This window comes from Zosterops lateralis (assembly GCF_965231275.1).
Source record: "Zosterops lateralis genome assembly, chromosome: 1".
NCBI lineage: Eukaryota > Metazoa > Chordata > Aves > Passeriformes > Zosteropidae > Zosterops > Zosterops lateralis.
The window spans coordinates 5,528,662-5,553,123 of NC_139762.1; the positions used below are offsets into that span (position 1 = coordinate 5,528,662).

The 24,462-nt window shown below is 47.6% G+C and overlaps 2 protein-coding genes across 5 annotated transcripts in view; both read right to left on the minus strand.

Annotated features, from left to right (window-relative positions):
- Positions 1-3,876: 3,876 nt before the first annotated feature.
- On the minus strand, positions 3,877-12,750 carry LOC310914265 (solute carrier family 22 member 13-like). Of its 4 annotated transcripts, none has more exons than XM_083870308.1 (10): positions 10,584-12,750; positions 9,145-9,248; positions 8,549-8,703; positions 8,277-8,445; positions 7,723-7,843; positions 7,039-7,133; positions 6,307-6,521; positions 5,463-5,571; positions 5,138-5,348; positions 3,877-4,090 (listed from the first exon to the last, which is right to left on the minus strand). In XM_083870308.1, the coding sequence occupies exons 1-10, from the start codon at positions 10,953-10,955 to the stop codon at positions 4,085-4,087; spliced, it is 1,557 nt and encodes a 518-aa protein (XP_083726434.1). In that variant the 5' UTR covers positions 10,956-12,750; the 3' UTR covers positions 3,877-4,084. The 4 variants fall into 4 exon arrangements, with proteins under 4 accessions (XP_083726434.1, XP_083726433.1, XP_083726432.1 ...); XM_083870307.1 differs by lacking the exon at positions 3,877-4,090 and adding an exon at positions 4,141-5,008; XM_083870306.1 differs by lacking the exon at positions 3,877-4,090 and having other exon boundaries at positions 5,016-5,348.
- Positions 12,751-13,734: 984 nt separating this feature from the next.
- LOC310908557 (uncharacterized protein) overlaps positions 13,735-24,462 on the minus strand; it is a 42,521-nt gene continuing 31,793 nt past the window's right edge. The window contains exons 8-9 of the mRNA XM_083859707.1: positions 18,822-18,946; positions 13,735-17,398 (exon numbers count right to left, since the gene is read on the minus strand). Coding sequence (XP_083715833.1) covers positions 14,254-17,398; positions 18,822-18,946 — 3,270 coding nt within the window. The 3' untranslated portion in view covers positions 13,735-14,253. The remainder of the gene's footprint in view (positions 17,399-18,821; positions 18,947-24,462) is intronic.

Below are 24,462 nucleotides of genomic sequence, written 5' to 3' on the forward strand. Positions count from 1 at the left end.
CTCTTGTCCCAAGTCCCTCTCCAGCTCTCTTGGAGCCCCTTCAGGCAATGGAAGGGGCTCGAAGGTCTCCCTGGGGCCTTCTCCTCTCCAGGCAGAACAATCCAAACTCCCTCAGCCTTTCCTCCTAGGAGAGGTTCTTCAATCCTTCTAATCATCTTTGTGGCCTCATCTGGATTCACTCCAACCACTCTGTATTAGATTTTATCTTCTCTAGATCACTGAACCTTGTCAGTTTGAATACTCCTGGACTGTGCACTTGAAGAGCACCTGAATAGCTTGAATCATGTTTTGTTCAGCACAAGTGGGAGGATGTCCAATGTTTTGGACACTCCTGGCAAACCCACACATGGCCTTGCACTGTAATGAGTAGAGGTGACAGCACAAAGTGGAGCCAGGAGTGCTGGAACAGCACGTGGGAGTGCAAACATAAACCTGTGGGAATGCAAATACATTTTTGCTGCACACAGCGGAGTGTTCTGACCTCTCATGACTGAGGCCATGGGCAAAGGGTAAAATGTGACGTAAGGAATAACTAAGGCAAAGAAGATGATTCCATATTGAAGGAGGGAGCCAAAAGACTGATGAGGTGATGAGGACAAAATGGGGTAGAGAGGTTTTAGCTGAGGAGAACAAGTTGTCTCATTTTTGAGACAAGTTTAGGAGAAAATGCTCTGGAATTAGTTTCCTCCAAAGAGAAGGGCTTCAGTAATCCCTTTTTATGTCAATGAGAAAAACGCAAGTGTTTATTGACAAAGTGCCCCCATGGCAAAGGAAAAAAATGGAATAAATGCTAGATATTGAACCATCAGAACCTTACCCCCAGCACACACACCCACAGCAGAACAAAAAAAACCCCAAAATGCCAGGGAAAGAAACAAACAGTGGGTGTGTGGCAGGATGAAGAAAATGGCACTGGCTTTTTTGTCTCAGGGAAGGAAAAAGTGTTCATGCAGCAGCTCGGACAAAACAGATGGGCACCAGTGGAACCTCTGGTGTTGGTCTCCTCCTCCCAGAAAATTAAGCTGTTGGATTTTAGTGTCTTTTCTCTGATTGGTTCAGCTTTTCCTGAGGTCTTGGGCAGGGCAGAGCAGGTCCTGCACTCCTGCCTGATCGGCACCTGGTGATTGTCTGATCTTGGACCAAAACCACACTGGACAGTTCAAGGAAAAATACAAAAGCTGCTGAAGGATTGCTGCTGCAGTCTCTCCATGCCAGGAAAAAGGGAAAAAAGAAACTTCTTGCTTAATCTAACAAAAAAGCCCAAGCTAGCTAAGCAAGTGTCTTGGGGTGATTTTATGATGGTGCTCTATTGCCTAATTGTCTGCTTTATGCCCAGAAATGGCCGCTGTACTTTAAAGTTAGTCCAGGGGATAGGTGCAAGCCTTGGGGGCTCTTGTGTGGGTTTTATTTAAAGACTCACTCCCAGATGTGCTCTGTCCTGTGTGGTGGACATTAGCAGTTACCTCGTTGCTTAACTAACTTTTTTTTGGTTTTCTGGTAGCTTAAGCAAGAAGTTTTGTTTTTTTCTTTCCTCACTTTCCCCCCTGATTTGCAGAAGTGATCCTCCAGTTTTATTTTCTTGAACTCTTCTGGCTTGGTTTTTGGTCCGAAATCAGACAATTGCTGAGATGGACCAGGACTTGCAGAGGACTGGCAGGAACCACTCTGAGCCTGAGACATTGGGAAAAAAAAGCTGAACCAAGAGAAAGGACACCAAAATCAACCAGCTTCATCTGCTGTGAGGAGGGGACTGATGCCAGAGGTTCAGCAGGTTTCCCATCTGTTTTGCCCAAGCTGCTGTGTGAACTCCTTTTTTCCTCTTTTCCTCTTCCCTAAGACAAAGGACCCACAACCATTTTTGCCTTCTCACCCATGCTAGCAGCCAGCTTGTTTATTTCTTCCCTGGGTATTTTGATGTTTTTTTTGTTGTGTTGGGGGGTGAGGTTCTGAAAATAAATGTTTAGAATTTATTCAATCTTTTTCTGTGCCTTGCAGGCACCTTGCTTTGTTAATAAACAGTTGGTTTTTTTCCACTTTGACCCACTGGTATTCCTCTCATTGGCAAAAGGCATTACTCAAGCCCTTCTCTTTGGAGGAAACAGACAGCAGCAAAGTAACATCCAGTCCACGCTGCATCCAGCACACCCTGGAGTGAGTCTTTGAACAAAGCCTGTATGGGAGTCTCCAAAGCTCACACCCATCCTCCAGATCAGCCTTAAAGTACAGCAGCCATTTCTGGACATAAGGGAGGTGACTAGGAATAGAGTGTCATCACAAAATCACCCCATGACACAGAAGCAGTGCCAAAACAGCTCCTGTTGTCAGAGGAGCCCCACAGGGACCATTGAGATAACCAGCATATTTTCAGTGTCAGTGACACCAACAAACTCAACAAACTGTGCTGAAATCCTGGCTGTGGGGCAGAGGGGTGTCAGGATGCTGGACCTTTCCCTTTATCCATGTTGTGGTTTGAAAGCAAAACGAGTGAGAGGCTCCAAGTCAGAAATACAATTTAATAAGAGGAAAGGTAAAAAGGTAAAATAAAATGAAATAAATGCAATAATACAAAAGACCACTGACAGAGTCAGAATACAACCTGAGCAGGGTGGTGGAAGCAGTCCAGATGAGGTGCTCTTCCTGAAGCAGTGATCCTGTAGAAAGGTCTGGTAGCTCTGCTCCTCTGGGAATCCAGTGGGTAAAGGCTACTCGTACTGTCCCAAATCCCAGATTATATCCAGGTGAGAATGCTTGGCTCCTCCCCCTGGGCAAAGCATCTCACAATGGGATGATGAGTTGTGAAGTGGGTCCTTGATGGCCCATTAAACAGAGATAACTCCTGGAGGGAGTTACCTGTGAGTCATGCACAAGGCATTGATGGGCCATTACCAGAAGACAGCCCAGAGGGAAGGGGCCTGGGAAGACACTACTCCAACAATTGGATTCAACAGTTCATGAAGGTGGTGATAGAATACTTTGTGCACATCCTATACTACAACCCAGGACAACCTAGAGGACATCACCCTCTCCTTTCACCTGACCCCGTGCTGGGAAGCCCCAGGTCCATGAGAAGAGCAAACCTTGCAAAAAAGGACCCAGCAGGGAATGGCTGAGGAGATGGGCATTAAAGCTGCTCTCCTGATTGTGCAAGAAGCCACAGAATCATTGCTTCATTCAGGGTGGAAAAGACCTCTAAGACTACTAGCTCCAGCCATCAGCCCAGCACTGCCAGATTCACCACAAAACCACATTCCTGAACAACACAGCTATATGTCTTTTAGATACCCCCAAGGATGGTGACTCCACCAGTGGCCTGGGCAGCTTGTTCCAGTGTTGGACAACTCTTGTGGAGAAGAAATTTTCCCTGTTATCCAATTTAAACCTCTCGTGGTGCAACTCAGGGCCATTTCCACTTGTCCTGTCATTTGTTACTTGGGAGAAGAAACCAACCCCCACTGGCTGCATCCTCCTGTCAGGGATTTGTAGAGAGTGAGAGAGTCCCCCCTGAGCCTTCTTTTCTCCAGGCTGAGCTCCCCCAAATCCTTCAGCTGCTCCAGCCCCTTCCTCAGTTTTGTTCCCTTCAGTGCCAAAGCCCAAATCTTGCAAACTCCCTGTCCCATCTCCAGCCATGGCCATGTTCCACATGACTGAGGTGATTTTGTGCACCAAAGCCAAAGCACAAAATGAATATCAGCTCCAGGCACATCTGTCCTGGACTTGGGACATCCCAGCCATCAAAATACCATTTACTAGAACAGAAAGAGATTGGAAACCAAAGGGTGCAGCAAATCTGAGTGAGCAGCCTTCTCCTCCTTTGAGAGTAGTGATGTGCTTGAGGAGTTGGGTTCATTGGGGGGCACTGAAATACAACCTCTGTTGGCAAACAAATCAGAAGAGGAGAGGAGCCCACTCTTTTCTTTCATTTGCATGACACTCACTGGATGACAGACACTAAAACGTGGTGACTGAGCTGGCAGCAGCCAACTAAAGGTCACTGTAAAAGACTCACCGTGACTGAGGAAAGCTGTCCAAATGCCCACACAGTTTGGCATCGAATTGCAGCATTCTCATGCAATTCAGAAAACTTCTACAGCTGCTAGTAGAAAAAATAAATGCAGATTGTTCATTGGAAGACTTTGAAAAAAGAAAAAAATCCTTATTGAACTCAGCCACTCTGCTTTAACACTGTTTCTGCATTGTTTGTGTGTGATGGAAACAAAGCACATTTCCATCTGCGTGTTAAATTACAGACTTATAATTTCTGTGTAGAAAACACTCCAGAGCCAAGAGCAGTTACAAAGGCCAACTGTGAAACAGTAGGAAAAAAAAAGTCAACACCATTTATTATTCACATATTGCATTACAAGTGTCTCTTATCAAACTCAGAGCATAATTTATATTATTCATGTAGAAACTCAACTTCAACAGCACATGGAAAGAAAAGCTAAATACGTGTGTGACAGGGGCGCAGTGAGATCCTGATCAAACGTCGAGGCTTGGGCTGATGCACAGCCCAACGACCCAAGGGATTTAGTGCAGGAGGGACAAACCCAGTGCCCGCTTTTGCCCAGTACAGCCACTCTGTAAAGGTGATTCTTTATTGCTGTAAAACACGACAGGGATGGTTCCACGGGTACCAGCTTGCAAAGGACTGGGGAACACGGTGGGAGGCCAGCCAGGCATGACCAAACTGGGTTTCAGGGACACTTGGAAGTGCATCTGTTCCAAAGGCAGAGTGACATAGATCTCCTCTCCCTGTGACCATGGATAGTGTGTAGATCATCTGAAAGACCAGTTTCCAGGCAGCAATGCCTCCATGGTCTGCTTCAAGAATGCTGGAATCAGACTAGACTGGGTCTAGGCTTTCTGGGGGTGGGCAGCCTTTCTGGTTCATGGTGGTTAGAATATGCCTGTCCAATCATCACTTGCTCTTTGAGCATCTGCAGACATCCTTCTCCAAGTCTCTGTCATCATCTCTGGTGTCTCAGAGAGACTCACTAGTTTTCTGCTCCTGAAGATAAGAAGGAAAGAGGAGGAGATGAGACTATTCTTCCCTGACTTTGACAGTTTTTCTTTGACTTAAATTTACATTTTTTGATTTTTTTTTTTCTTCCTTAATTTCAGAGTTCCCTGTACCCACCTCATCTGGGGGTTGGTCATTCCCTGTGTCATCTGTCAGTTCAACGCCTCGGGTCTCAGGCAGCAGGATGCAGAGCAGGGCCACCAGCACAGGGATGCTCCCAAAGATGGACATGGGGATGGCGTGGTGGTACTGGCCCAGGGGAATGATCAGCGGGGCCAGGATCCCAGCCACCCTGGCCACAGTCGAGGACAGCCCCACGCCCGTCTGCCTGGGGGAGGGAGGAGCAGGTGTGGGCAAGGGTCAGCCCTCCTGGACTGAATGTGGCCCCATGGCCATCTCCAGCCATGGCAGAAGGAGGCCCTGATGTGTGGGGACACCTCACCTGAGGACGGTGGGGAAGAGCTCAGCGGAGTAGACGTAGGAGGTGGAGAAAGCGGCCGTGGACGTGAACTTGCCGATGATGGCCAGGACAGTGATTACTGTGGCCTGGTCTGAGGGGAGGAGGAGAGACAACCACTGTAACCTCTAGGTGGATGGTTCACTAGGGAACAGAACTCTCTGCACTGGGGTTTCTTGGGACAGCCCTTGACTTGCTAAGCAAACCTAACACTGAGGCCATTGGAAGTGATCCTCAGCATACCCTTACCTGGAAAATACCCTCTGGCAAAGAAAACTCGGATTTCTCCTGAGGTCTTTTCTAGATCTGCAGCTGAAGTGAGCTGCTGAGCCACCACAGATGTTTGGGGAGTGCTTGGCTGGAAATGCCACATCCCTGACCTAGAAAGCATTGGGAAGCCCCACTGTTACCTTCAGTCTCACTCAGAGAACTGACACAGCAGCAGGGGTGGGGTATGGACTGGGGCACAAACATATGCAAACAGATGAGGAGGAGTAGGCATTTGCTTTTTCTCTTCATCTAAGAAAGGGAGACATGGTGGCTTTTAAAGCACTGCTGCTGCTATATCTTTCTGCCAGGAGGTGGTGGCGTCTAGTGGGTGGTGATGTCTAATAGACACTGACTGCGAAGGGCCAGGAGCTGTGGAAGAAACCAGGCACAGCCCTGGGGGAGAAGGAACCCAAGGTGAGAGGGAGCCAGAATGTTGGGGATGAAGCATCCTGGGCTGTGACAGTGGAGGTAGCTGAGCGAGAATGGGAGGATGAGTGTGAACAAGGGTAGGGGTGTCCAGTGCTCTTCCCAGCTCTGCTCACAGGCTGGGGAGGTTCACCTTCAGGGATGCCAGTGAGGATGAGACATATCAGGCCAGACAGCAGCAGGAGAATGCTCTGCATTTTCTTCCTCCCAAACCACTCCAGCGTGAAAATGCAGGAAAGTCGAGCTGGAAGCTCCACCGCCCCAAAAGCCAGCTGTGTCAGGTAGATGTCCAGACCAAAATCTGTCACGCTGAGGCTCAGCCCATAGTAGACAATGCTGTCTGCAAACCTGAAATTAAGGAAAGCAGAATAGAGCATGTCACCAGATGGTTTTATAGGGGTTTATAACCAAAAATTAGAAAGGTTAGTCACCACCTTTGACTGTTCTCTGGGACATAGTTGCAGAAGATGAAGCAGAATGGATCTCCATATGGTCAGCAAACACTAGACTGAACCCAAACCTTCTAGATAGACACAAAACTACTCCAAGGCCCAGAGGTTGCCAAAGCTGGAATTACTCAAGCCTTTCTAGTAAAACCCACAGTATCATGGGTAATTACCTTGTTTTCATGGCCAGACATGGTAAATCTGGTCCAGTATGTGGAGGTAGAATGATAGCACATAAAGACATGCACATATATATTACCCGAAAAATCACTTTAAATAATTAGTATTAGTATCTATCACTTTAATTAATTAGTATTAGTATCTATTTAATTAGTAAAATAATTTACTATTCTTGTCAACCATCAACTTCTTTTCTTTCACCTACTAGTTTTGACAGAGTGCACCAGGGAATGTCTTACCAGGCACATGACATGATTAAAGTCACCTTCAGCAGGTGCTTCTTCCGAAAGAGATCCAGGAAACTTCCAGACTTGACCTCTTTCTCAGGCTTCAGCTTCAAAACAAAGGAAGTCAAAGAGTCAGAGGAGGAAAAGGAAACCCAGGTCCAGCTCCTTTTCCATCTGCAGTCCATGGAAAGCCTCAGTGGGACAGGCCTGTGAGTCACAGTGGTCTGGGAGGGAGGGCAGCCCAGTGGGGCCGGGCTCCTGCCTCTGTGCCCTGGGTGCCCAGCACAGGGGGTGGTGACTGAGAGGCTCCTCAGGATGAACATCTGCCCAGTGTAGGAACTTTGAGGTGGGCAAGGAGGGAAGTCCCCTTCAGGTATTTCTGCATGGAAACCCCCAGACTAAACAGAGACTGTGCTCATCAGTCACACTTGTGGAATCCTCACAGGACAAAAGCCAGGGAAGCATTTCAGTCCTTCCCACATCCCCATGAGGAACTCCAGAAAGCTCCAGGCTGAGCCTCAGCAAAAGCTGGGCCTCTTCCCTGACCTTGTCCCTGTGTAACTCAGCTGGAGCTGGAGTCCCCCACAGCCAATGCCCATCTCCAGTGGGAATGGAGAGAGGTTTCTGAGCTGAGCTGAGCTCCAGGGGCTGCTGCAAGGCCCAGGGCAGTGTCTGAGGACAAGAACCCCCCAGTACCTGCTCCAGGAGCTCTGGTGGGAGGCTGCGCTTGTTGGTAGCTGCCGCCTTCTGCAGGACCTTCTTGGCTTCCTCGATCCTGCCTTTGGTCACCAGCCAGCGAGGTGACTCTGGGATCACCCTGCCAAGGAAGGGAGGCCAGGACATGCTGCTGTGTCCTGCTGGGTTCCCCCACAGCCCCTTTCTCTGGGAGCACACCCAGCAAGCCTTGGCCAGCACAGAATCAGATCACAGAAGCACAAAATCCTCTGCGTTGGAAGGCACCCACAAGGCTGATCAAGTCCAACTCTGAAGCGAATGGCCCATGGGATCAGTGGGTCTAGATACCCTAAATTTAGGCTCCAAAGGCCACATTTGGAGACCTGAAGCAAGGCAGCTGGTGCTCTCAGCAGTCCAGTGCTCAGGGAGATGTGCTGAGCTCTGTAGCAGCTCCTCCAGCACCTGCACTCCACTGGGAAGGACCCAGCTCAGTTCTGAGCTGCTGCTACCTCCTCACTCACATCAGTGTTGTTATGAGCATCACTCCCTAGAAACTCTTCCCTGCTCCTGCTTACCAGAAGTAGAAGAAAAGGGCAAACATAGGAGCAGATCCTGCAATTTCCAGGAGCCTCCAGTTGCGAATCCCATAACTCAAACCAGCCACCGCCATCTGCCCGATGGCGAAAGCCGTGTGAGCGTTCATCAGTGCCTTTGTCCGGTAGGCGACACCGACCCATTCTGTAGCTAAGAGGAAAAACAAAGGTTCAAGCTTTGCTTTGGGCTCTATTTTGTTATTGTATCTTGTGAGGCCACATCTGCTGCCTCAGTGCAAGGGCTTCCCACTTACCCAGAGATACGACTGTAACCATAATTCCTGACACCGCAGCTCCCACGACACACCTGAGGGCCATGAACACATAGATGTGGGGGGAAAAGGCAACTGCCAGGCCAAACACAGCCTGGATGAGGATGGAGATAAGAAAGACTGGCCGCCTGCCTATCCTGTGGAAGAAAAGGGAAGACCCAGTCAGTACCTAGAGATACCCCATAGGAAGAGGGAGGAGCCCAGGAGGGATTCAAAGTGATTTGAGAACCAGAGGAGATTTGACATCCATGTGAACATAGTTCCTCTATACATCCCAAGAAATAATGTGCATAAAAATCATTGTTGACCCATCATGGTTCTGGCAAAGCCTGAGACACCAGCAGGGGCTGAACTTGTGATTCCTGAAGAACCCACCCCACAGGGCTGGATCTGCCTCTCCTTTCAACCCTTAGATATTTCCAGACCTCTCAGGTGGCCCCGGATGCCCAATCACAGGCAAGGGGGATGAGTCCTGTGAAGGGAGCAGTTCCTGTTCAATGCATGGACAGTCTGCATCCTCATCTAGGCTGTCCCTGGGTGCTGGGCAGTGTCTCTGGGAAGGAACTGTGTTTTCTCACCTGTCACTTAGCATCCCAAAGAGCGTGGCTCCTATGAGAAGCCCAGCCATGTAGATGGACTGGGAGACATCACTCAGGACAGCTCTGTCACACACCAGGTCAAACTGAAGGAAGGAAAACACAGATGCTGTTGCTTTTGACAAACACCAGCTGCTTTCTGGTTCATGGTGGATCCAGGATCTGGGTGCCTGAGCTCTTGCTCCGAGCCTTGGGAGCAGAGAACCCCTCACAAGGGCTTGAGCCCTTCATGGTGAGCACTTAGGACAAAAATCAATGGTGGGACGGGCACATGAGGTGCTTGCTCAGCATGCTTCTGCATCCTGGTGCAGATCTGCTGGAATCTGCAGGATTCCCCTCCAGCCCAAATGCCCCTGCAGGAGTGTCCCACTTGGCAAGTTTTGTTTGTAGTGTGACCTTGGGGTGAGAGCTGTATCAGCTTTGTTCTCTGGGTGAAAAGGCAGGACAGGGTGGAAAGAGGAGGAGAACAGTGGTTTTTTTTCTGATAAAGGAGGAAAAGTATAGGAATGGGAAGGGATGCAGCCGCTGAAAACTCCAGAGAAGACTCATCTGAAATGGACTTGGTGCTTCAGGGACACCGAGGAGCCTTCGCAAATGCCGGAGCCTGGACTTTCTCCTCTGTTCCAGATCAGAGGAAGATACTTGTGAGAAAGTGCTGGAGCTGGCAGGTAGGAAAGGAGGGAGGAGGAATGAGAGAAAGTGAGAAAAGAGCAAAGGTCCACAGAGGGAAAAATCACAGAATCATGGAATGATTTAGGTTGGAAAAGACCTCCAAGAACATCAAGTACAACCTTTGACAGACCACTACCATGTAAACTAGAAGGTGGGAGATAAGGCAGAATGGAGAAGTTGAGGATGTTGATAAACAAGGCTTTTGATCAACTGCATGATCACAGGCATGTCTTGTTGCAGCCCTGAAGGTTTCTGGAGGCCCAAGAAATATCAGTGACAAGAACTTAGAAGGTAAATATCCTTCACAGAGAAGATGATGTGAGTAGAACCAGGCTGGAGAACAGGGCTGAAGATACTGTGGCAGGGATGCCCGAAAGTTCTCTCCAGCCAGATACATCATGAAGTCAAGGGTCTGGATACTGGAAAGAGAACAGAGGATGAGAAGAACATGTGCTGGACTCACACCCCCATGGTCACTGCCTGTGCCCTCTCCAAGCATCTTCATCATGGCCTTCCTATGACAACCCCTGGGGATTCCAGCTGCCATCTGTGTGATGGAGGCAAAATCCATCCCTTGCAGTAAATCTCAACCTCATTGCACCACAGCTGGCAGTGGCTGACCAAAAACACAGGCCAGGATATTCCCATCCCCTCCCACCACAGCTGGCACTGGCTGATCAAACCACAGGCCAGGATATTCCCATCCCCTCATTTCCATGCCCCTGTCTCATCAAACAGCAAATACAGACCTCTGTCAGCAGGGAGGGTGGCTGCTCTGAGGGGTATACCCAACCATTGATGCACTTCTCTGTGTCATTCAGTCCATAGGCCACAATAGAATCGAGGTCCCAGTCCACTGGGGAGTACATGGAGCACTGCTCAAACTCCCCATCTGCACCCCGGGGCAGGGTGAGGTTCAGCTGCTCTTCCTCTGTCAGGTTGGGGCCCACGGCGCGGATCCAGCTGGTGTTACAGTGGTAAGGGACTTCCACAACCAGGAACACTTGGCCAACCATTTGGAAAGGGTTGAGAAGTAGTGGGAGGGAGAGGAGCAGGATCAGCAGTTTCTGATAGAGCCCACACTCCCCCACAGCAGTTATAAGATCTCCGAATTCAGCCATGGTGAGCACCTCTGTGGCCAGGCTGCACTGGTGCCTATGGCTTATATAGGCAAATATTAATGTTTAAACTGTGTGAGCACTAAAGCCCTAATCCAGCATGATAAAATGAGCACCTGTACTAACACACCAGTCCATTATGATGATACAGTGGAGTCCTCCAGGATGCACTTTGTCACCAGCCATTCCCTCCTTGCTCTTGGAAACAGACCAAAGGTGCCAGAGCACTGCCCCTCTTGGAGATAGTATAGTGACGTCTTGTCCTTTTCCAGCCTCAGATGTGTCACAAGGCCTCCTGAAGGCAACTGCTGCAGCACAAGGTTTTTTGTCTGAGGTGTGAAGTTGGGATTCTACAAATGAGGGTTAATTTTACTTGGTGTGGAGATGCAAACAGAGTAAATTTGCTGCTCCCATTAATAGTGTAATGACTGTATAACACATCCTGGAGACTATATGTAAGAGAAGCAGAAGAACACTTCTCCTCTGGACCAGAAAATATGCTTGATAATCCAGTAGATTTGGTCTCGACAGCTGTGTCCCAAGCTCTCTGTTTTAATTTATAGAAACCCTGGTTAGTCACAAAACTAGATCTAAACTACCATTTATTGGGGATAATCCTAGAATAGGCCTGACTTAGAGAGTACCCTCAGGGAAAACAGCACTTTACACACACAGACAGAGCACACAGGATTTGGGAAATTACACCAGCTTGGCTTTGCCTGAGGTTCTGATATCACTTGAAAAGCAGATTGACCCGATTTCTTCTGCACATCTGAGCTGCTTCCTGGGGAGGCTCTCTGAGTGGCTTTTGTTTTTATTCCTGGTAAACTGCGTAGCTGGGTTGCCCTCAGTGTGTGAAATTTTGTGTGTAATTTGGCAAAGGTTGGTTTTACTAGAGCTCCTGGCTGCTTTTACCAGAGCTATGAACACATCTCTAACCTCATTTCAAATGTCCTCTCAAATTCTTTCACTCTCAATGCCAATAGTATATCTGAGCCTCCAACAAAACCACTGCTGGGTCACACAAGCCTGGATTGGTGTTTCATGAGTGGGAATAGCTCTGTTGTGCTTATGAACGTCACTAAAGGAGAAGAATATTGGATTTGAAAGCATCACCCCCTGAGCTGGAGTTGGAGAGTGAGATCATACTGGTTGGTGCTGTTCAGATTAAAGGAAGAGAGGAATAAATGTTACTCAGAGTTGAGTGAATTCACACCAGTGCTGTGCATTTGTCATCTGCACACACCACACAGCCAAACATCACTCAGCTGTGCATCCACATCCTTGGATGAGAGGACTTGCTGTTATTCAGAGACATTCCCTGAGCAGGAGGCTGAGCTACATGACTTCAAGAGATTCCTTTTACCCTAAACCCATCTCTGGCCTTTTGGTGGGATGACTTGGCTGAGGAGATCTGCTCTGGCAGAGACATTTCGTCCTTGTCCTGCCTTCTCTATCAATGTGCAACAAGCTCAAGTCTTCAGGCTCACCCTGTTGTGTGTGGCTCAAGGTCTTCCCTCCCATTCCTCAGCCCCCAGCATTTTCTGTGGCAGAGGTCCAATTTATGACTATAAATCACCCTTGGGGGTGACCCAGATCTGAATGAGTTTCATGTGCGAATTTGATGTGACTCCTTCCTTAAAGCTGTTCTTCCAGCCATGGAAGAACATGACAGACTGTGTCTTCTGAAACCCTGGGAAAGCTTCAGTCCTTTGTCACCCTCAGATGACATTTCTCATGGAAAGATGTATTCATAACTTCTCCATCATCTGAGTAGGTCAATCCTACATGGTGGAGATCTCTCAGGGAGAAAGGCTGGGGCAGCACTTGAGCCACTGTTCCCTACAAATGGGGCTCCCTACAGGTGGAGTCCCACTTGCAGGGATTCTGAGCTTATTTCTGTCTGCCCAGCAGCTCTGCTCAGGTGAATTACTAAGGCTTGCAAAGCCTCTTGAAAATGGAGAAGTCTCTATTGGGGTGATATCAGACACCAGCAGGTCTCAGGGAAGACCTGGATTGGACAGCTGGAAACCTGAACATCCATGTCAAGGACTAGGGAGGGGAGGGGGAGCATCCTAGAGAGAGGTTCAGAAAGAGAAACCACTGCCTGGGAATGAGGCCTAGTGCAGGAAATAGAGCACTGATGCATTAATCCATGGACTTGGCTTTTCTCTGCACATCAGGAGTGACAGTAGCTGGAGACCCTTTTGGACACCTCAGTGCTGGGGCGAATTGTGGAGAAATGGATTCACACGCACTGACTGTGGTGGTCCTGCCTTTTCCCTCCTCCTGTCAGAGCTGGCAGGGAGAGATCAGGCTTGTGAGTGTCATTTGGTAGTGACAACTCATCTGGGGCATCACTGTGACCACCTTTTCCACAGGTGACAGGGCCACCCCCTTCCCACTGCTCCACTGAGAGATGTTTGGTCTCTGCAAGCCTCCTCTCCACCTCCAAGCACAGCCTGCCCAGGTTTCAGGCACAGTTCTGAGACAGCAGTTCCTTTACCCTCAGCCCTTTTACCCACCCCCAGGTGAGACTGACTTCAGCATTTCATGAGTCATATAAATTTCAAGGATATCCCTTTTTTTCCCCGATTTATGCTGAGCAGTTTCCCTCCACAGAGCACTAATACTGCTTTGCAGCAGATGCAGTCATTAAGCACTTTATTCCTCCAGCAGATCTGACAGAGCCAGGGTTATTTTGGCATTGGTGAGGCAGGGAGATTGTTAGGGTATTTTATTTTATTTTATTTTATTTTATTTTATTTTATTTTATTTTTAATTTAATTTAATTTAATTTAATTTAATTATTTTTTAATTTATTTTATTATTTTCATTTCATTTCATTTCATTTTGTTCTATTTTAAAAATTAATAATTTTAACACCTTTATCTTTTATTTTTTTACAGACAGCTGATTAAAACGTGAGTTGATATGCTCTATGACTCTTCATTAGTGCACATGTTCACATTTTGAACCTCTGGGGTTTCTCTCGAGCTTGTTAATCATTAGTATAATTGGTAACTCCTATTACACTTATGTTATGTAATATTTATGCAAAGGGCAGTCAGGGAGGAGCAGAGTGCATTGGCACAGCGGGAACAGATTTAGCAATGTCCTCACATGCCGAGACTTTAAGACACCAGGGTTCATTTCCCTCCTTGGCCCTTCTGACCTTGCAAAGTCATTTCACTTTGCTTATCATTGTACAGCTGATTTCAAGAATCACTTTTGGTCCCATATCTTCTAACCTGTGCTGCTGGGAGGGCTGTGTGAATTCTTTAACCTATTTTTCTTTCACCTATACAAAGAACTCCTTCTCTGAAAGGTCATAATTCAACATCTCCAAGTCTTCAGAAGACAAACTGTCATAATCTTCTTCAGCTCCTGATGTTTTTCTGCTCCTGTTCATTTTTTCAGAAGCCTCCTGGCCTGTTTTGGTTGAATCAACATCAAAATGATGAAAGATACCCTGACTAGAAGTTTCAGAAGTACAGCTGCTGAACATGTCTGTTAAGGGAAAATTGTCATCCTGTGTAGGGAGATGCTTTTTTGTGGCACCTTCAGCACTGAGACCCATTCCAAACATTTCTTCTGCTGCCTTTGGAACCTGGCGTTGTGGGTCCACCTGCAGCAGGAGTTCACAGGTCTGAATCCCTTCCAGGTCTCTAATATTCATCTCATCCTGCCCATCAAGAAGTGAGAGGCTGGAGGTGTCCCAGAGCTCTAGTGAGGTGTTTGTTTCTGATGAGATTTCCTGGAATAAGTCTGAAGAATTTGGATCGAAGAAAGGTGGACTCTCTGCCTCTGAATTTTGCGAATCTGAATTTGGAGTTTTACTTGCTGTACTGGGGAAATCTTGTTCTCTTGAAAAGAACAAGTTACTGCCCCCCAGGAAATCCATGTTACCAAACTGAAGCTCAGCATCCTTGGGTAACTTTTCTAAATTATCTGATGAAAAAAATAACCCATTCTGTGCCACTGTGTCCTGGGCATCCAAACTCAACAGGTTTTGGGTTCCTGGCAGATGAGCATCATGGTGATTCCCTTCCGTGGTGAGATTTTTGCTGCTGTCAGCTGCAGGCACAAGCTCTGGAGGAAGCTGCAGAGGGTTTGTTCCATGATTTGAGATTCCTGTAGCTTCTTTCTGATTTTTCTGTGCTGGCATGAGAGGAGGCCAACAGCTGTCCTGTTGCTGCCAAACCTGGCTATTTAAAGACATTTGGTCATGAATGTCAAGCTCAGATTTTTCGCATTTGTCATCATGTGATATGGTTGTGCTGAGAGCTGACAACAGGACATCAGTCTCCTTGCCCTCAGCAGAGCCTGGGGATCCTCCAGAGCTCTCCTGGAGATGTTTAGGGAATACCTTCCTCTTTCCAGGCTGTGGCTGCTGATCCTTCTTGGAGCCATTTTGCTTTGTTTGGCTGGAGGAGCTGAGGAGACCCTGGGCCTTTTCTGTCCTGCCATCAGTATTTGCTTTTTCTGAGGATGCTGCAGGTTTTTCTTGTGGACTCTGCTTCTTCTCTGAGGAGTGACCAAACAAAGTGGCAAGGGCTGATTGGGGTTTTGTGGGTTTCCTCTGGGTTGTTGTTTCTTTCTTGGGAGTTCTGCCTTTGTCTTCAGAGCCAAAAAGGGTAATGAGGGGGTTTTTCCCAAGCCTGAAACCTTTACCTGATGTCTCTCTACAGGCTTGGCTGCCTCTGGCCTCCTTGCTCTGTGACATAGGCACTGTGCTTTCCCCTGGAAGTTTCAGATCCACTTTTTCTTCACCTACTGGATGGCCTGCAGATTTGTCCAAGGATGTATTTAGTTTGGAATATTCTGATGTGTTGGCTGGTTGCTCAGAAATGTGTAAGGTGTTTTCACTAAGAACTTCCCTGGAATCCTTTGACTTAGGGTTGTCGACTTCATCATGTGAGGGGCAAGTGGCACAAGTTCCTTCCAGAGGTGTGTCTGTTGATACTTGAAAATCCTTGCCAGATGATTTAGTATCATGTTTCCAAATACCCTCATGAGTGTTATTTTTCAGTGGGCCACATGTGTCCTGAGGTTCTGTTTCTTGTAAAGAGGACACATTCTGATCATCTGTCCTGTCTGGACAACCAGCTGAAGAGATTCTGCTCTTTTCAGCTTCATTTTCCTGAGATGTATGCTCAGGACTGGGCTGTTCCAGAGATGCTGGCACAGTTGTTGGTTTATCTTCTTTTGTCTTCTCAAATTCTGCCCCTTTGTTCTCAATTCCAGGCAAATCACTTATGCTGGACGGCTGCATAGCTTCCCCCAAAGTTAATGGCATCTGTTTCCCAGGGAATTCTTTGGTGTTTGTCTTTGATTTCTCATTCATCATTTCAGTGACCTCAGGTGACGCACCCAGCCCTCCTGGCTCTGGGGAACCTGACGATACAGAAGAGGTCCTCAACACACTAGAGGGGGAACAGGCTTGTTCAGCTTTATTTTCAGGGGGATCAGCATCCTCAGCCATATATTTTAGCTCTATATTTGTGGTGTTTCTGGCTTTGGGCTCTCCTGGCAGATGGATGGTCTGTGTGCTGTTTATTCCCTCTCCAAGGTGATGCTTGGCCCCTGCAGTATCTGGGGTGGCTACGATCACTTCAGGCTTGTCATCTGTGATTGTGTCTCCTTTGCTGGGTGTGCTCAGTAACCCACAGACCTTGTTGTGTGTCACTGGGACCTCTGTGGCAGTGAGAGTGCAGCCCCCTGTGCCCCCTGGGTACATCCTCGGGGTGGGTTTAATGCTTTGGTGTGTGGGGTGGGGAGCAAGTGAGGAACGAGGCAGAGGTTTCACAGGCTCCAGGACGGGAGGGAGGGAGGCACAGGCAGGTCTTCTCTTCAGCTGGGCTTGGCCCTGCTGGATTGCAGCCACTCTCTGGGACACCTTCCCACCCCTCTTCCCCTCAGGCACATCCCCATCCCCAGTCTCTTCTCTCTGCTCTTTGTTCTTGGGCCAGGAGCACACCTGCTCTCTTTCCTTGGGGTGGGTGATTCCAGGCAAGAATGTTCCCTTCTGCACTGCTCCCTCCTGACCCCTGAGCACCATCCTGCCTGCCCTGCTGCCTGCAGCCTGATAGGTTGGCAGGCTCAGTGCAGGCTTTTTCCAGGAACACACTCCATTTCCAGCTTTCCCATTGACAGCCAAGGCTGGTTCTGAAGGTGGCCAGACATTTCTGAGCTTGTTCCCTGAGAGGACAGCCCTGCTGTTCCTGTGCTCAGCCAGCTGCAGATCACACTGTGCACTGAAGGATGCAGGTTTCTCTCTTGTTTCAGCCTTTTTGGCCCTATTACACCAGTCCCAGGGCTGTGATCCCTGCTGAGTGTGGTGGTGCTCCAGCCTTTCCATCTCACTTCTGCTTCCAGCCCCAGCCATCAGCTTGTAGTGGACTTGGCAGTAAAACACCCCGTGGAGGGCAGCATAGTTTTGCAAGCTGGAAAACACACATTGGCACAGTTGTCAGTGGCTGTGTGGGAGGGGAGCTGTAGCACTGATGGACAAGCTTTCAGCAAAATCATTTTTCAGTGGGGAAGGGAGGGAGGGGGTTGAAGAATGAAACCTTTCAAAAGTAGTGTTGGCTTTCTCAGAATATGTTTGATTTTTCTTTCAAACACCAAAACAACGTGAAAAATTAAACATTTCCTTGCAACACCTCTGGGGGCTGTAGCCCGGGTTATGTGCAACCCCTTTCTCATTTACAGGCCAGGCTACATACCAGCACTTCATCTCAGCCTCTGTACACACAGCATGGACCTTGTGGGTAATAGTGCCCAGGGCTCCCATGGCACAACAACTGCAGGATGGGAGGAAGTGTCTGCAGAGCTGGGGGCAGCAGGATTTTGAGCAGCCTCACAGGGAGTGGCAGTCTCAGCAACTGACAAGCTGAAAACAAGTCAGCATTGTGCCCTGGTGACAGGGAAGCCAACCACATCCTGAGCTGCATGGCCTAGAGAAGTGAATGTTCCTCTATATTTGACTTTTGTAGGATTCCATGCAGAGTTCTTTGTCCAGTTTTGGGCTCTTTGCAGCAAAAAAGACAGTGCTGTACTGGAAGGAATCCAGCAAAAAGCCACTAAAATGGTGAGGGACCTGTGTCATCTGAGGAGAGGCTGAGAGCTGGGTTAGCCAGGACTTACCAGGAGAAGGTTAAGAGGGAGAAACTCATGGCTGTGTGTTTCTGTTTTATGGGAGGTTACAGAGAAGACAGGGCTGGAGTGCTCTTGGAGGGGAGCAGTGACAGGATGTGAGGCAATGGGGACAAGTTGTAACACAGGCAACTGGGATGAGATGCATGAAATACCATTTTCACTGGTGGTCAGATGTTCAAAGAGGGCCCCAACTGAGACTGTGTAACCTCCAGCCTTGAAGCCATTCACACCTTTCCTGCTCTCCTTGGGCCTGAAAAGGCTGGGTGAAGGCTTCCAGAGGTGCCTTCCAACCTACCTGGCTTGATGTGATGCTTGGGAACATGATTTGGTGGTGGACAGTGTTGGGTAAATGGTTAGACTAAATAATCTTAGAGGCCTTTTCCAACCTTAATGATTTTATGATTTTATGAACATAGGAGGTACCCAAATTACATCCCCTATCAGTATTCCTAAACTGTAAACATTTATTGTAGTTTCAGCTCAGCCTTGCACCACCATCTGTGCAGATCCCTGATCCACAGGTGTCTGCAGGCTTGAGGTAGGCAGAGTTTAGCTTGCAGTGATGGAGAGGCAGATGGAATCAGGAAAACTGCCTGCCCTTTTTTTCATTTCCTGAATCCCGCTCTGTCGGAATTACCCTTGGACAAATTTGATGGAAACTACTTGGGCATCCCTTAGAAATAAACACACCTGAGTCCTACCACTCACCTCAGCTTCCTCCCACAGACCTGGCAGCAGAAACACGAGTGGTGCACACAGACCTTGTCAGTGACCACACGCTCCATGGGGTAGACAGGCTTCAGGCAGGAGGCACACATTTCTTTCAACATGGGCTGAAGAAGGAGAGAGTGAGGTTAAATAACTGAATCATGACCACCTGGAAGTGCATCTGCAAAGTAATTTACTGAATCTTCTGCTTGTGTTGTGTTTTCTTGTTGTCCTCTTGCAGATCTATTGTGAGAGTTCAGATTCCTGTCTGACGCAATTTGCCTGTCATCTTGGATGGGCCAGTGTAAATTTTCAGTCAGAACAGAAAGAACAGAACACCCTTGGATCTCTGATAAGAAAAAGAACATTCATTTGATTGAGAGTAGGTGGTTCATTCAGCTGAATCATTTAAAAACCTTGAGTGAGGTGAGAAATATTGCTTTGACTCAAAAACTCTGTGCAGCTCCTGGAATCACTGGCATCTCGTGGCTGCCCACACAGACATAGTCCAAACCCTGGAAAGGCAGCTCATATCAGCATAAAGCTTCCACAGCTCCATGGATTTACTCCACTCTGTTTACTCTCTGAATTGTGTTGTGTGCCATGACCTGATTCCCAAACACCTCTTTATGTGAAAAGCCCAGAGAATCTCTCTGGAATGCATTGCCAGCACCAGCCACATTAGTGGAGAGAGAGAGGGGAAAAAGAATCTTGGCTATCAGCCCAGATGTAGAAGTAGCTCCAGGTATTCTGCATGGTCAAGTGACCCAGTGGATGCAGGTGGCAGTGAGGATGTCTCTGTGCACTCCTCACTGTGGTGCAAAGCAGAGGCTCAGCTTAATCTGGTGAGTTAATCTGAAAATGCAGGTTTTCCAAAGCCCCAGAAGGAGCACAGCTGGGCCCAGCCTAACTCTGGCAGGTCAGTGCTCTGAGTACTAACACTCCCTCACATCAGGGCAACTCTGCCTCTTTGTAGGAAGCTTATTTTTCCACAGTTTTGCTGGGGGTCTCTGATCCCTCTGTTTTTTGATATTTCCCCCCATATGTTCCTACCCTGGTTTGCAGCATTTTCAGGTCAAAGAAAAGGCAAGTTTACTTTCTGCTCTCATGTGGAGTGGCTGATGGCCAGATTTTGGCTGTGACCAGAGTAAACAAGTTGTCGTCCAGAGAAGCTGTGGATGCCCCTTCCCTGGAAATGTTGAAGGCCAGATTTGATGGGCCCTGAGCAATCTGATCTAGTGGAAAATGTCCCTGCCCATGGCAGGGCTTTGAAATTAGATGATCTTTAAGGTCCCTTCCAACCCAAAACATTCTCTGGCTCTGTGTTTCTATGAAACAGGAAAGATGTTTCTGTATCTCCAGAGATGAGTTGACAGGAAAAAGAACAAGACAGGGAACAAAACCTTGTCTTTCACTTGCAACAGACACACGGGGAACCAATTTTTAACTTTTTAACTTTTAACTTCCATTTGTCTGAACATACCATTAAGGCCAAGTCATCTTTGTTCTCTTGTGACAACACTTTCAAGAAGATGAGTTTAACATCTTGAGGTTTCTTTCTTCCTTCTAGAGGGAAGCATACAAACAAAATCCCTGTCTTTCCTTCAGTCTGAAATGATCCCAGCACCCCTCTGCTCTTCCAGTCCTTTGCAGAGAGCAGACCATAGATCTATAATTGAATACAGAAGTAATGGGTGTCTAAACTCCCAGTGTTCTTGGTGGAGGTCCAGTTAAGGGAATCTAAAGATTCTAAAGAATCTAAAACATCTATCCTGAAACAGGTCTATGTAGTTGTACAAAACTGATCTGCTTGCAAGGTGAGTTTCACCAGTGTGACTGCAGAACTTCCTCTGATGATGGTGAACTCTCACCCAGCACACGGGTCTGTGTCCTGGCAGAGAAGGGAGTAACTCAACATGTCTGTATTATGTAAGAAAAAAAATGCTTTCCTTTACTCATGAGCAAAGAAAGAAGCAGAGCTGTTTAGCAAACAAGCAGGATTTCTTTCCTTTAAACTGGGAATGAATGTCTGAGCTCCTGGAGTGTGTCTCCAGAGTGGGATAATCTTTTATAGGGGATACTGGTCTCTTTCATGGGGGATTTATTTTCAATGCTCCTTGTCTGACACATGGCAAACACTCCTGCTCTTCAGAGGTGTATTTGTCAGCCCCAGGAATAAGCCTTCCTAATGGTCTGGTAGATAGAGAGGTGATTAGAAGCAATTGAATGGCACTGTGGGCAAGGAAATTATCCTAAGGCCTCTGTGAAAAGCACTTACAGGGTGTTCCTGGAAGGCTCTTCCAGCACACTGATGATTACTGCAGTGCTGAAAGTTGCAGCTGGATTATGTCTTATCAGTTGTTGCCTTTTTTTCCTTGTGTGAGTTAAAACCTTTATATAGCTGTAGAGGTCAGCCTGAAAATGCCTGTGTTATTGATAAGGAGAGAAGCTGGGGAAGGGTCTGGAGCACAAGGCTTGTGAGGAGCAGCTGAGGGAGCTGGGGAGGCTCAGCCTGTAGAAAATGAGGCTCAAGGGGCACCTTCTCACTCTCTAAAAGCTCCTTGCAGGAGAGTGCAGCCTGGTGGGGGTTGTCTCTTCTCCCAAGCAGAAAGTGATAAGACCAAAGAAAAATGGCCTCAAATTGTTCCATGGGAGGTTTAGATTGGGTGTTAGAAAATATTCCCTCTCAGAAAAGCTTGTCAGGCATTGGAACAGGCTGTGCAGGGCAGTGGTGGAGTCACCATGACTGGAGGGATTTAAAAGATGTGGAGATGTGGTCCTTGGGGACAGAGTTTAGTGGCATGTTGGTAGTGTTGGATTAATGGATGGACTTGATAGTCTTAGAGAGATTTCCCAACTTGAATGATTCTGTGATTCCATGGTGAGCAGGAACCTTTCAGACTGAAAACTGAGTGTCCTCAGGAGGGCCAGTGACTGACAGAGCTGGGAAGGGCAGTACTTTCTGTGGGCACTTCAAATGAAGCCCGTTTCCTGTCCACTGCTGCTAAAGAACCAAACCTGTAGCTGAACTTGTCCTTTGACCCCTCAGGGAGGTACAGTTCTGACAATACCAAATGTCCACTACCTCCTGGTCCAGATAACTCTCCCACCCTTCTTACTTTTGAAAATATCTACTGTGTGAGAATGTAGAGACCCACCAGGGCAAAGAACAGTGAACAATGCCATGTCTTGTACCCCAAAATCACAGAAAATCTGTGGCAGCTCATTTGGGATCTGAAAGTTTGTATGTGCCTTGCTGGTTTATTATTGCAAAGTCTGGAGTGCAGGGAATGTGAACTGATCCTTCAGCTTGTGTTTGAGTTTCAAATCTTTGCATTTGTTTTTTCTCTCCAGCTCTTTCAGTGTCTCAAGGAGCCATGTATGGTGCTGAAATAATGCAGCATCTGTCTCCTCATCATATTTCAGTTCCTAGCTGATGGAAATACCATGGAAGAAACACGCCTTAAATGATCTTAGCCTCATAAATGGCTCTTTGACACATTCAAAATCCTATAAAACCAGATACACAAACAATAAGATTGATATTTTTAAGCACTGGCAGTGCAGGATATTTGGGTTTATTTGAGTTTATATGGAGTAATTTTCATTGCCCAAATAACCTTTTGCAGCTTACTAAAATTGCTCCACAGCTGTCCTTCAAGAGAAATGAAACAAACGTGTGATGGAAACTGAGATGGAAACAAACAGGGGGAAGAAAGGAGTGTTGAAAAAATTTTGAAAATGATCTCTAGATAACTAACTCTCCTTTATTTTTGCAACTGGTCCTACTAAAGGAATTGGGGAGGTCTAAGTAGTTATTTTTTTCTGATTGCCTGAAAATAGATCCGCTCAGTTTATTATGATCTGCTCTTCTAGCTCGGCCTTCAGTGTGGGACTGAAAATTATGTCCCTATTCATCTTTTGGCAAGTCTTTCAAATACATGGAGTTCTAGATGTAAATCAATGCATTCTGGCTATGTACCTCATTTCTGGGGAGGAAGCAGAGCTTTGATATGATCTAGAAGACCTCAAACAAGGTGTTCATAATGCAAGATGAAACTGCTGTTTAAAACCTAACTATGGTCTTAGGGATATGGAGTGGTAGACTCTGAACTGTCCCTTCCTCTCCAGTGTCCTGCTCCTAATTCATTACTGTGGGCTCTTTTTCCTCAGAGGAAAAAGGCAAGTATTAACTGTAACAACCTAGTTATTTCTTTTTAATGAAGTTACTGTACCATTCTCAGATAAACTGATGGACTGAGCAATGAGGTGTCTGCCTGTAGATCAGTCAGGAGAGCTACAGTCAGACCCAGAGGTTGGCAGTCTAAGCCTGAGCCAGGCTGTAGGACACAGCTCCACAGCCTCACCTCGAGTCCTCTTGGCAGTTTTGGTCACCACAATACAAGAAGGACATTAAACTATGAAAGTGTGTCCAAGGGAGGGCAACAAAGATGGTGAAGAGGCTTGAGGAGAAGCCTTGTGAGGAGCGGCTGAGAACACTTGGTCTGTTCATCCTGGAGAAGAGGGGACTGAAAGGGAGACCTCACTGCAGTTACAACTTCCTCATGAGGAGGAGGAGCAGAAACTGATTTCCTCTCTGTATGACCAGTGACAGGAACTGAGGGAATGGCCTGAAATTGTGTGAGGGAAGGTTTATGTTGGATGTCAGGATGTCAGGAAAACCAGAGGGTGGTTGGGCACTGGAACAGGTGCCCAGGGAAGTGGTCACAGCACCAGCCTGAGCTCAAGGAATGTTTGGACAATGCTCTCAGCCACATGGTGGGATTTCTGGGGAGTTTTTGTGCAGGGTCAGGAGCTGGACTCGATGGTCTTTGAGGATCCCCTCCAGCTCAGGATATGCTGTGATTCCATGAGAAACCACCCAGTCCCTCCATGGGCTCCTCACATTCCCCCACAGCTGGAGTGAAGTCCTTGCCCCCCACCCACCCCTGAACTCAGTCTGAGGTGAGTGAGTAAGGGCTGGGAGCTGGGGTTGTTCATCTTGGAGAAAAGGAGACTCAGAGGTGACCTTGTCACTCTCTACAACTCCCTGAAAGGTGGCTGTGCTCAGCTGAGGGTTGGTCTCTTTCTCCAGGCAACATCTGACAAAATGAGAGGACACAGCCTTAAGCTGCACCAAGGGAAATACAGGCTGGATATTAGGAAAATGTTTTTTACAGAAGGGGTGATAAAGTATTAGAATGGCCTGCCTGGGGAGGTGGTGGAGTCACCATCCCTGGATGTGTTCAAAGAAAGACTGGATGTGGCACTCAGTGCCATGACTTAGTTGAAGTGTTAGGGCTGGGTTGGACTCAATTATCTTGAAGGTCTCTTCCAACCTGGTGATTCTGTGATTCTATGATCAGCTGCTCCTCCTTGTAAGGCTTGTGGGGGCCCAACACCTCATCTGCTTTCTCCCATGGGGGAAAGGGATACAAGTGTCCAGATCTTTCCTGGTGTGCCGGCCCTAGTCAGGCTCCACACACCTACACAGAGCCCTGGACTGGGGGGTCTGTATCACCCTGAACTCATTTTTCAGATAAGAGTATGAACACTTCACTGCAGGGCTGATGATCCACCCACCCCATAAAGCAGATGCAGACCAAATCCCTCCAGTGACTCAGTCTCAATGTGTGATTCA

Coding starts and splice junctions, on each gene's coding strand:
- LOC310914265 (XM_083870306.1), bottom strand. CDS start 10,955: ATGGCTGAATTCGGAGATCTTATAACTGCTGTGGGGGAGTGTGGGCTC. Junction 6,522..7,038: donor TTAATCATGTCATGTGCCTG/GTAAGACATTCC, acceptor CCTTAATTTCAG/GTTTGCAGACAGCATTGTCT. Junction 5,572..6,306: donor CCTCACTGGCATCCCTGAAG/GTGAACCTCCCC, acceptor TCCTCCCCTCAG/ACCAGGCCACAGTAATCACT.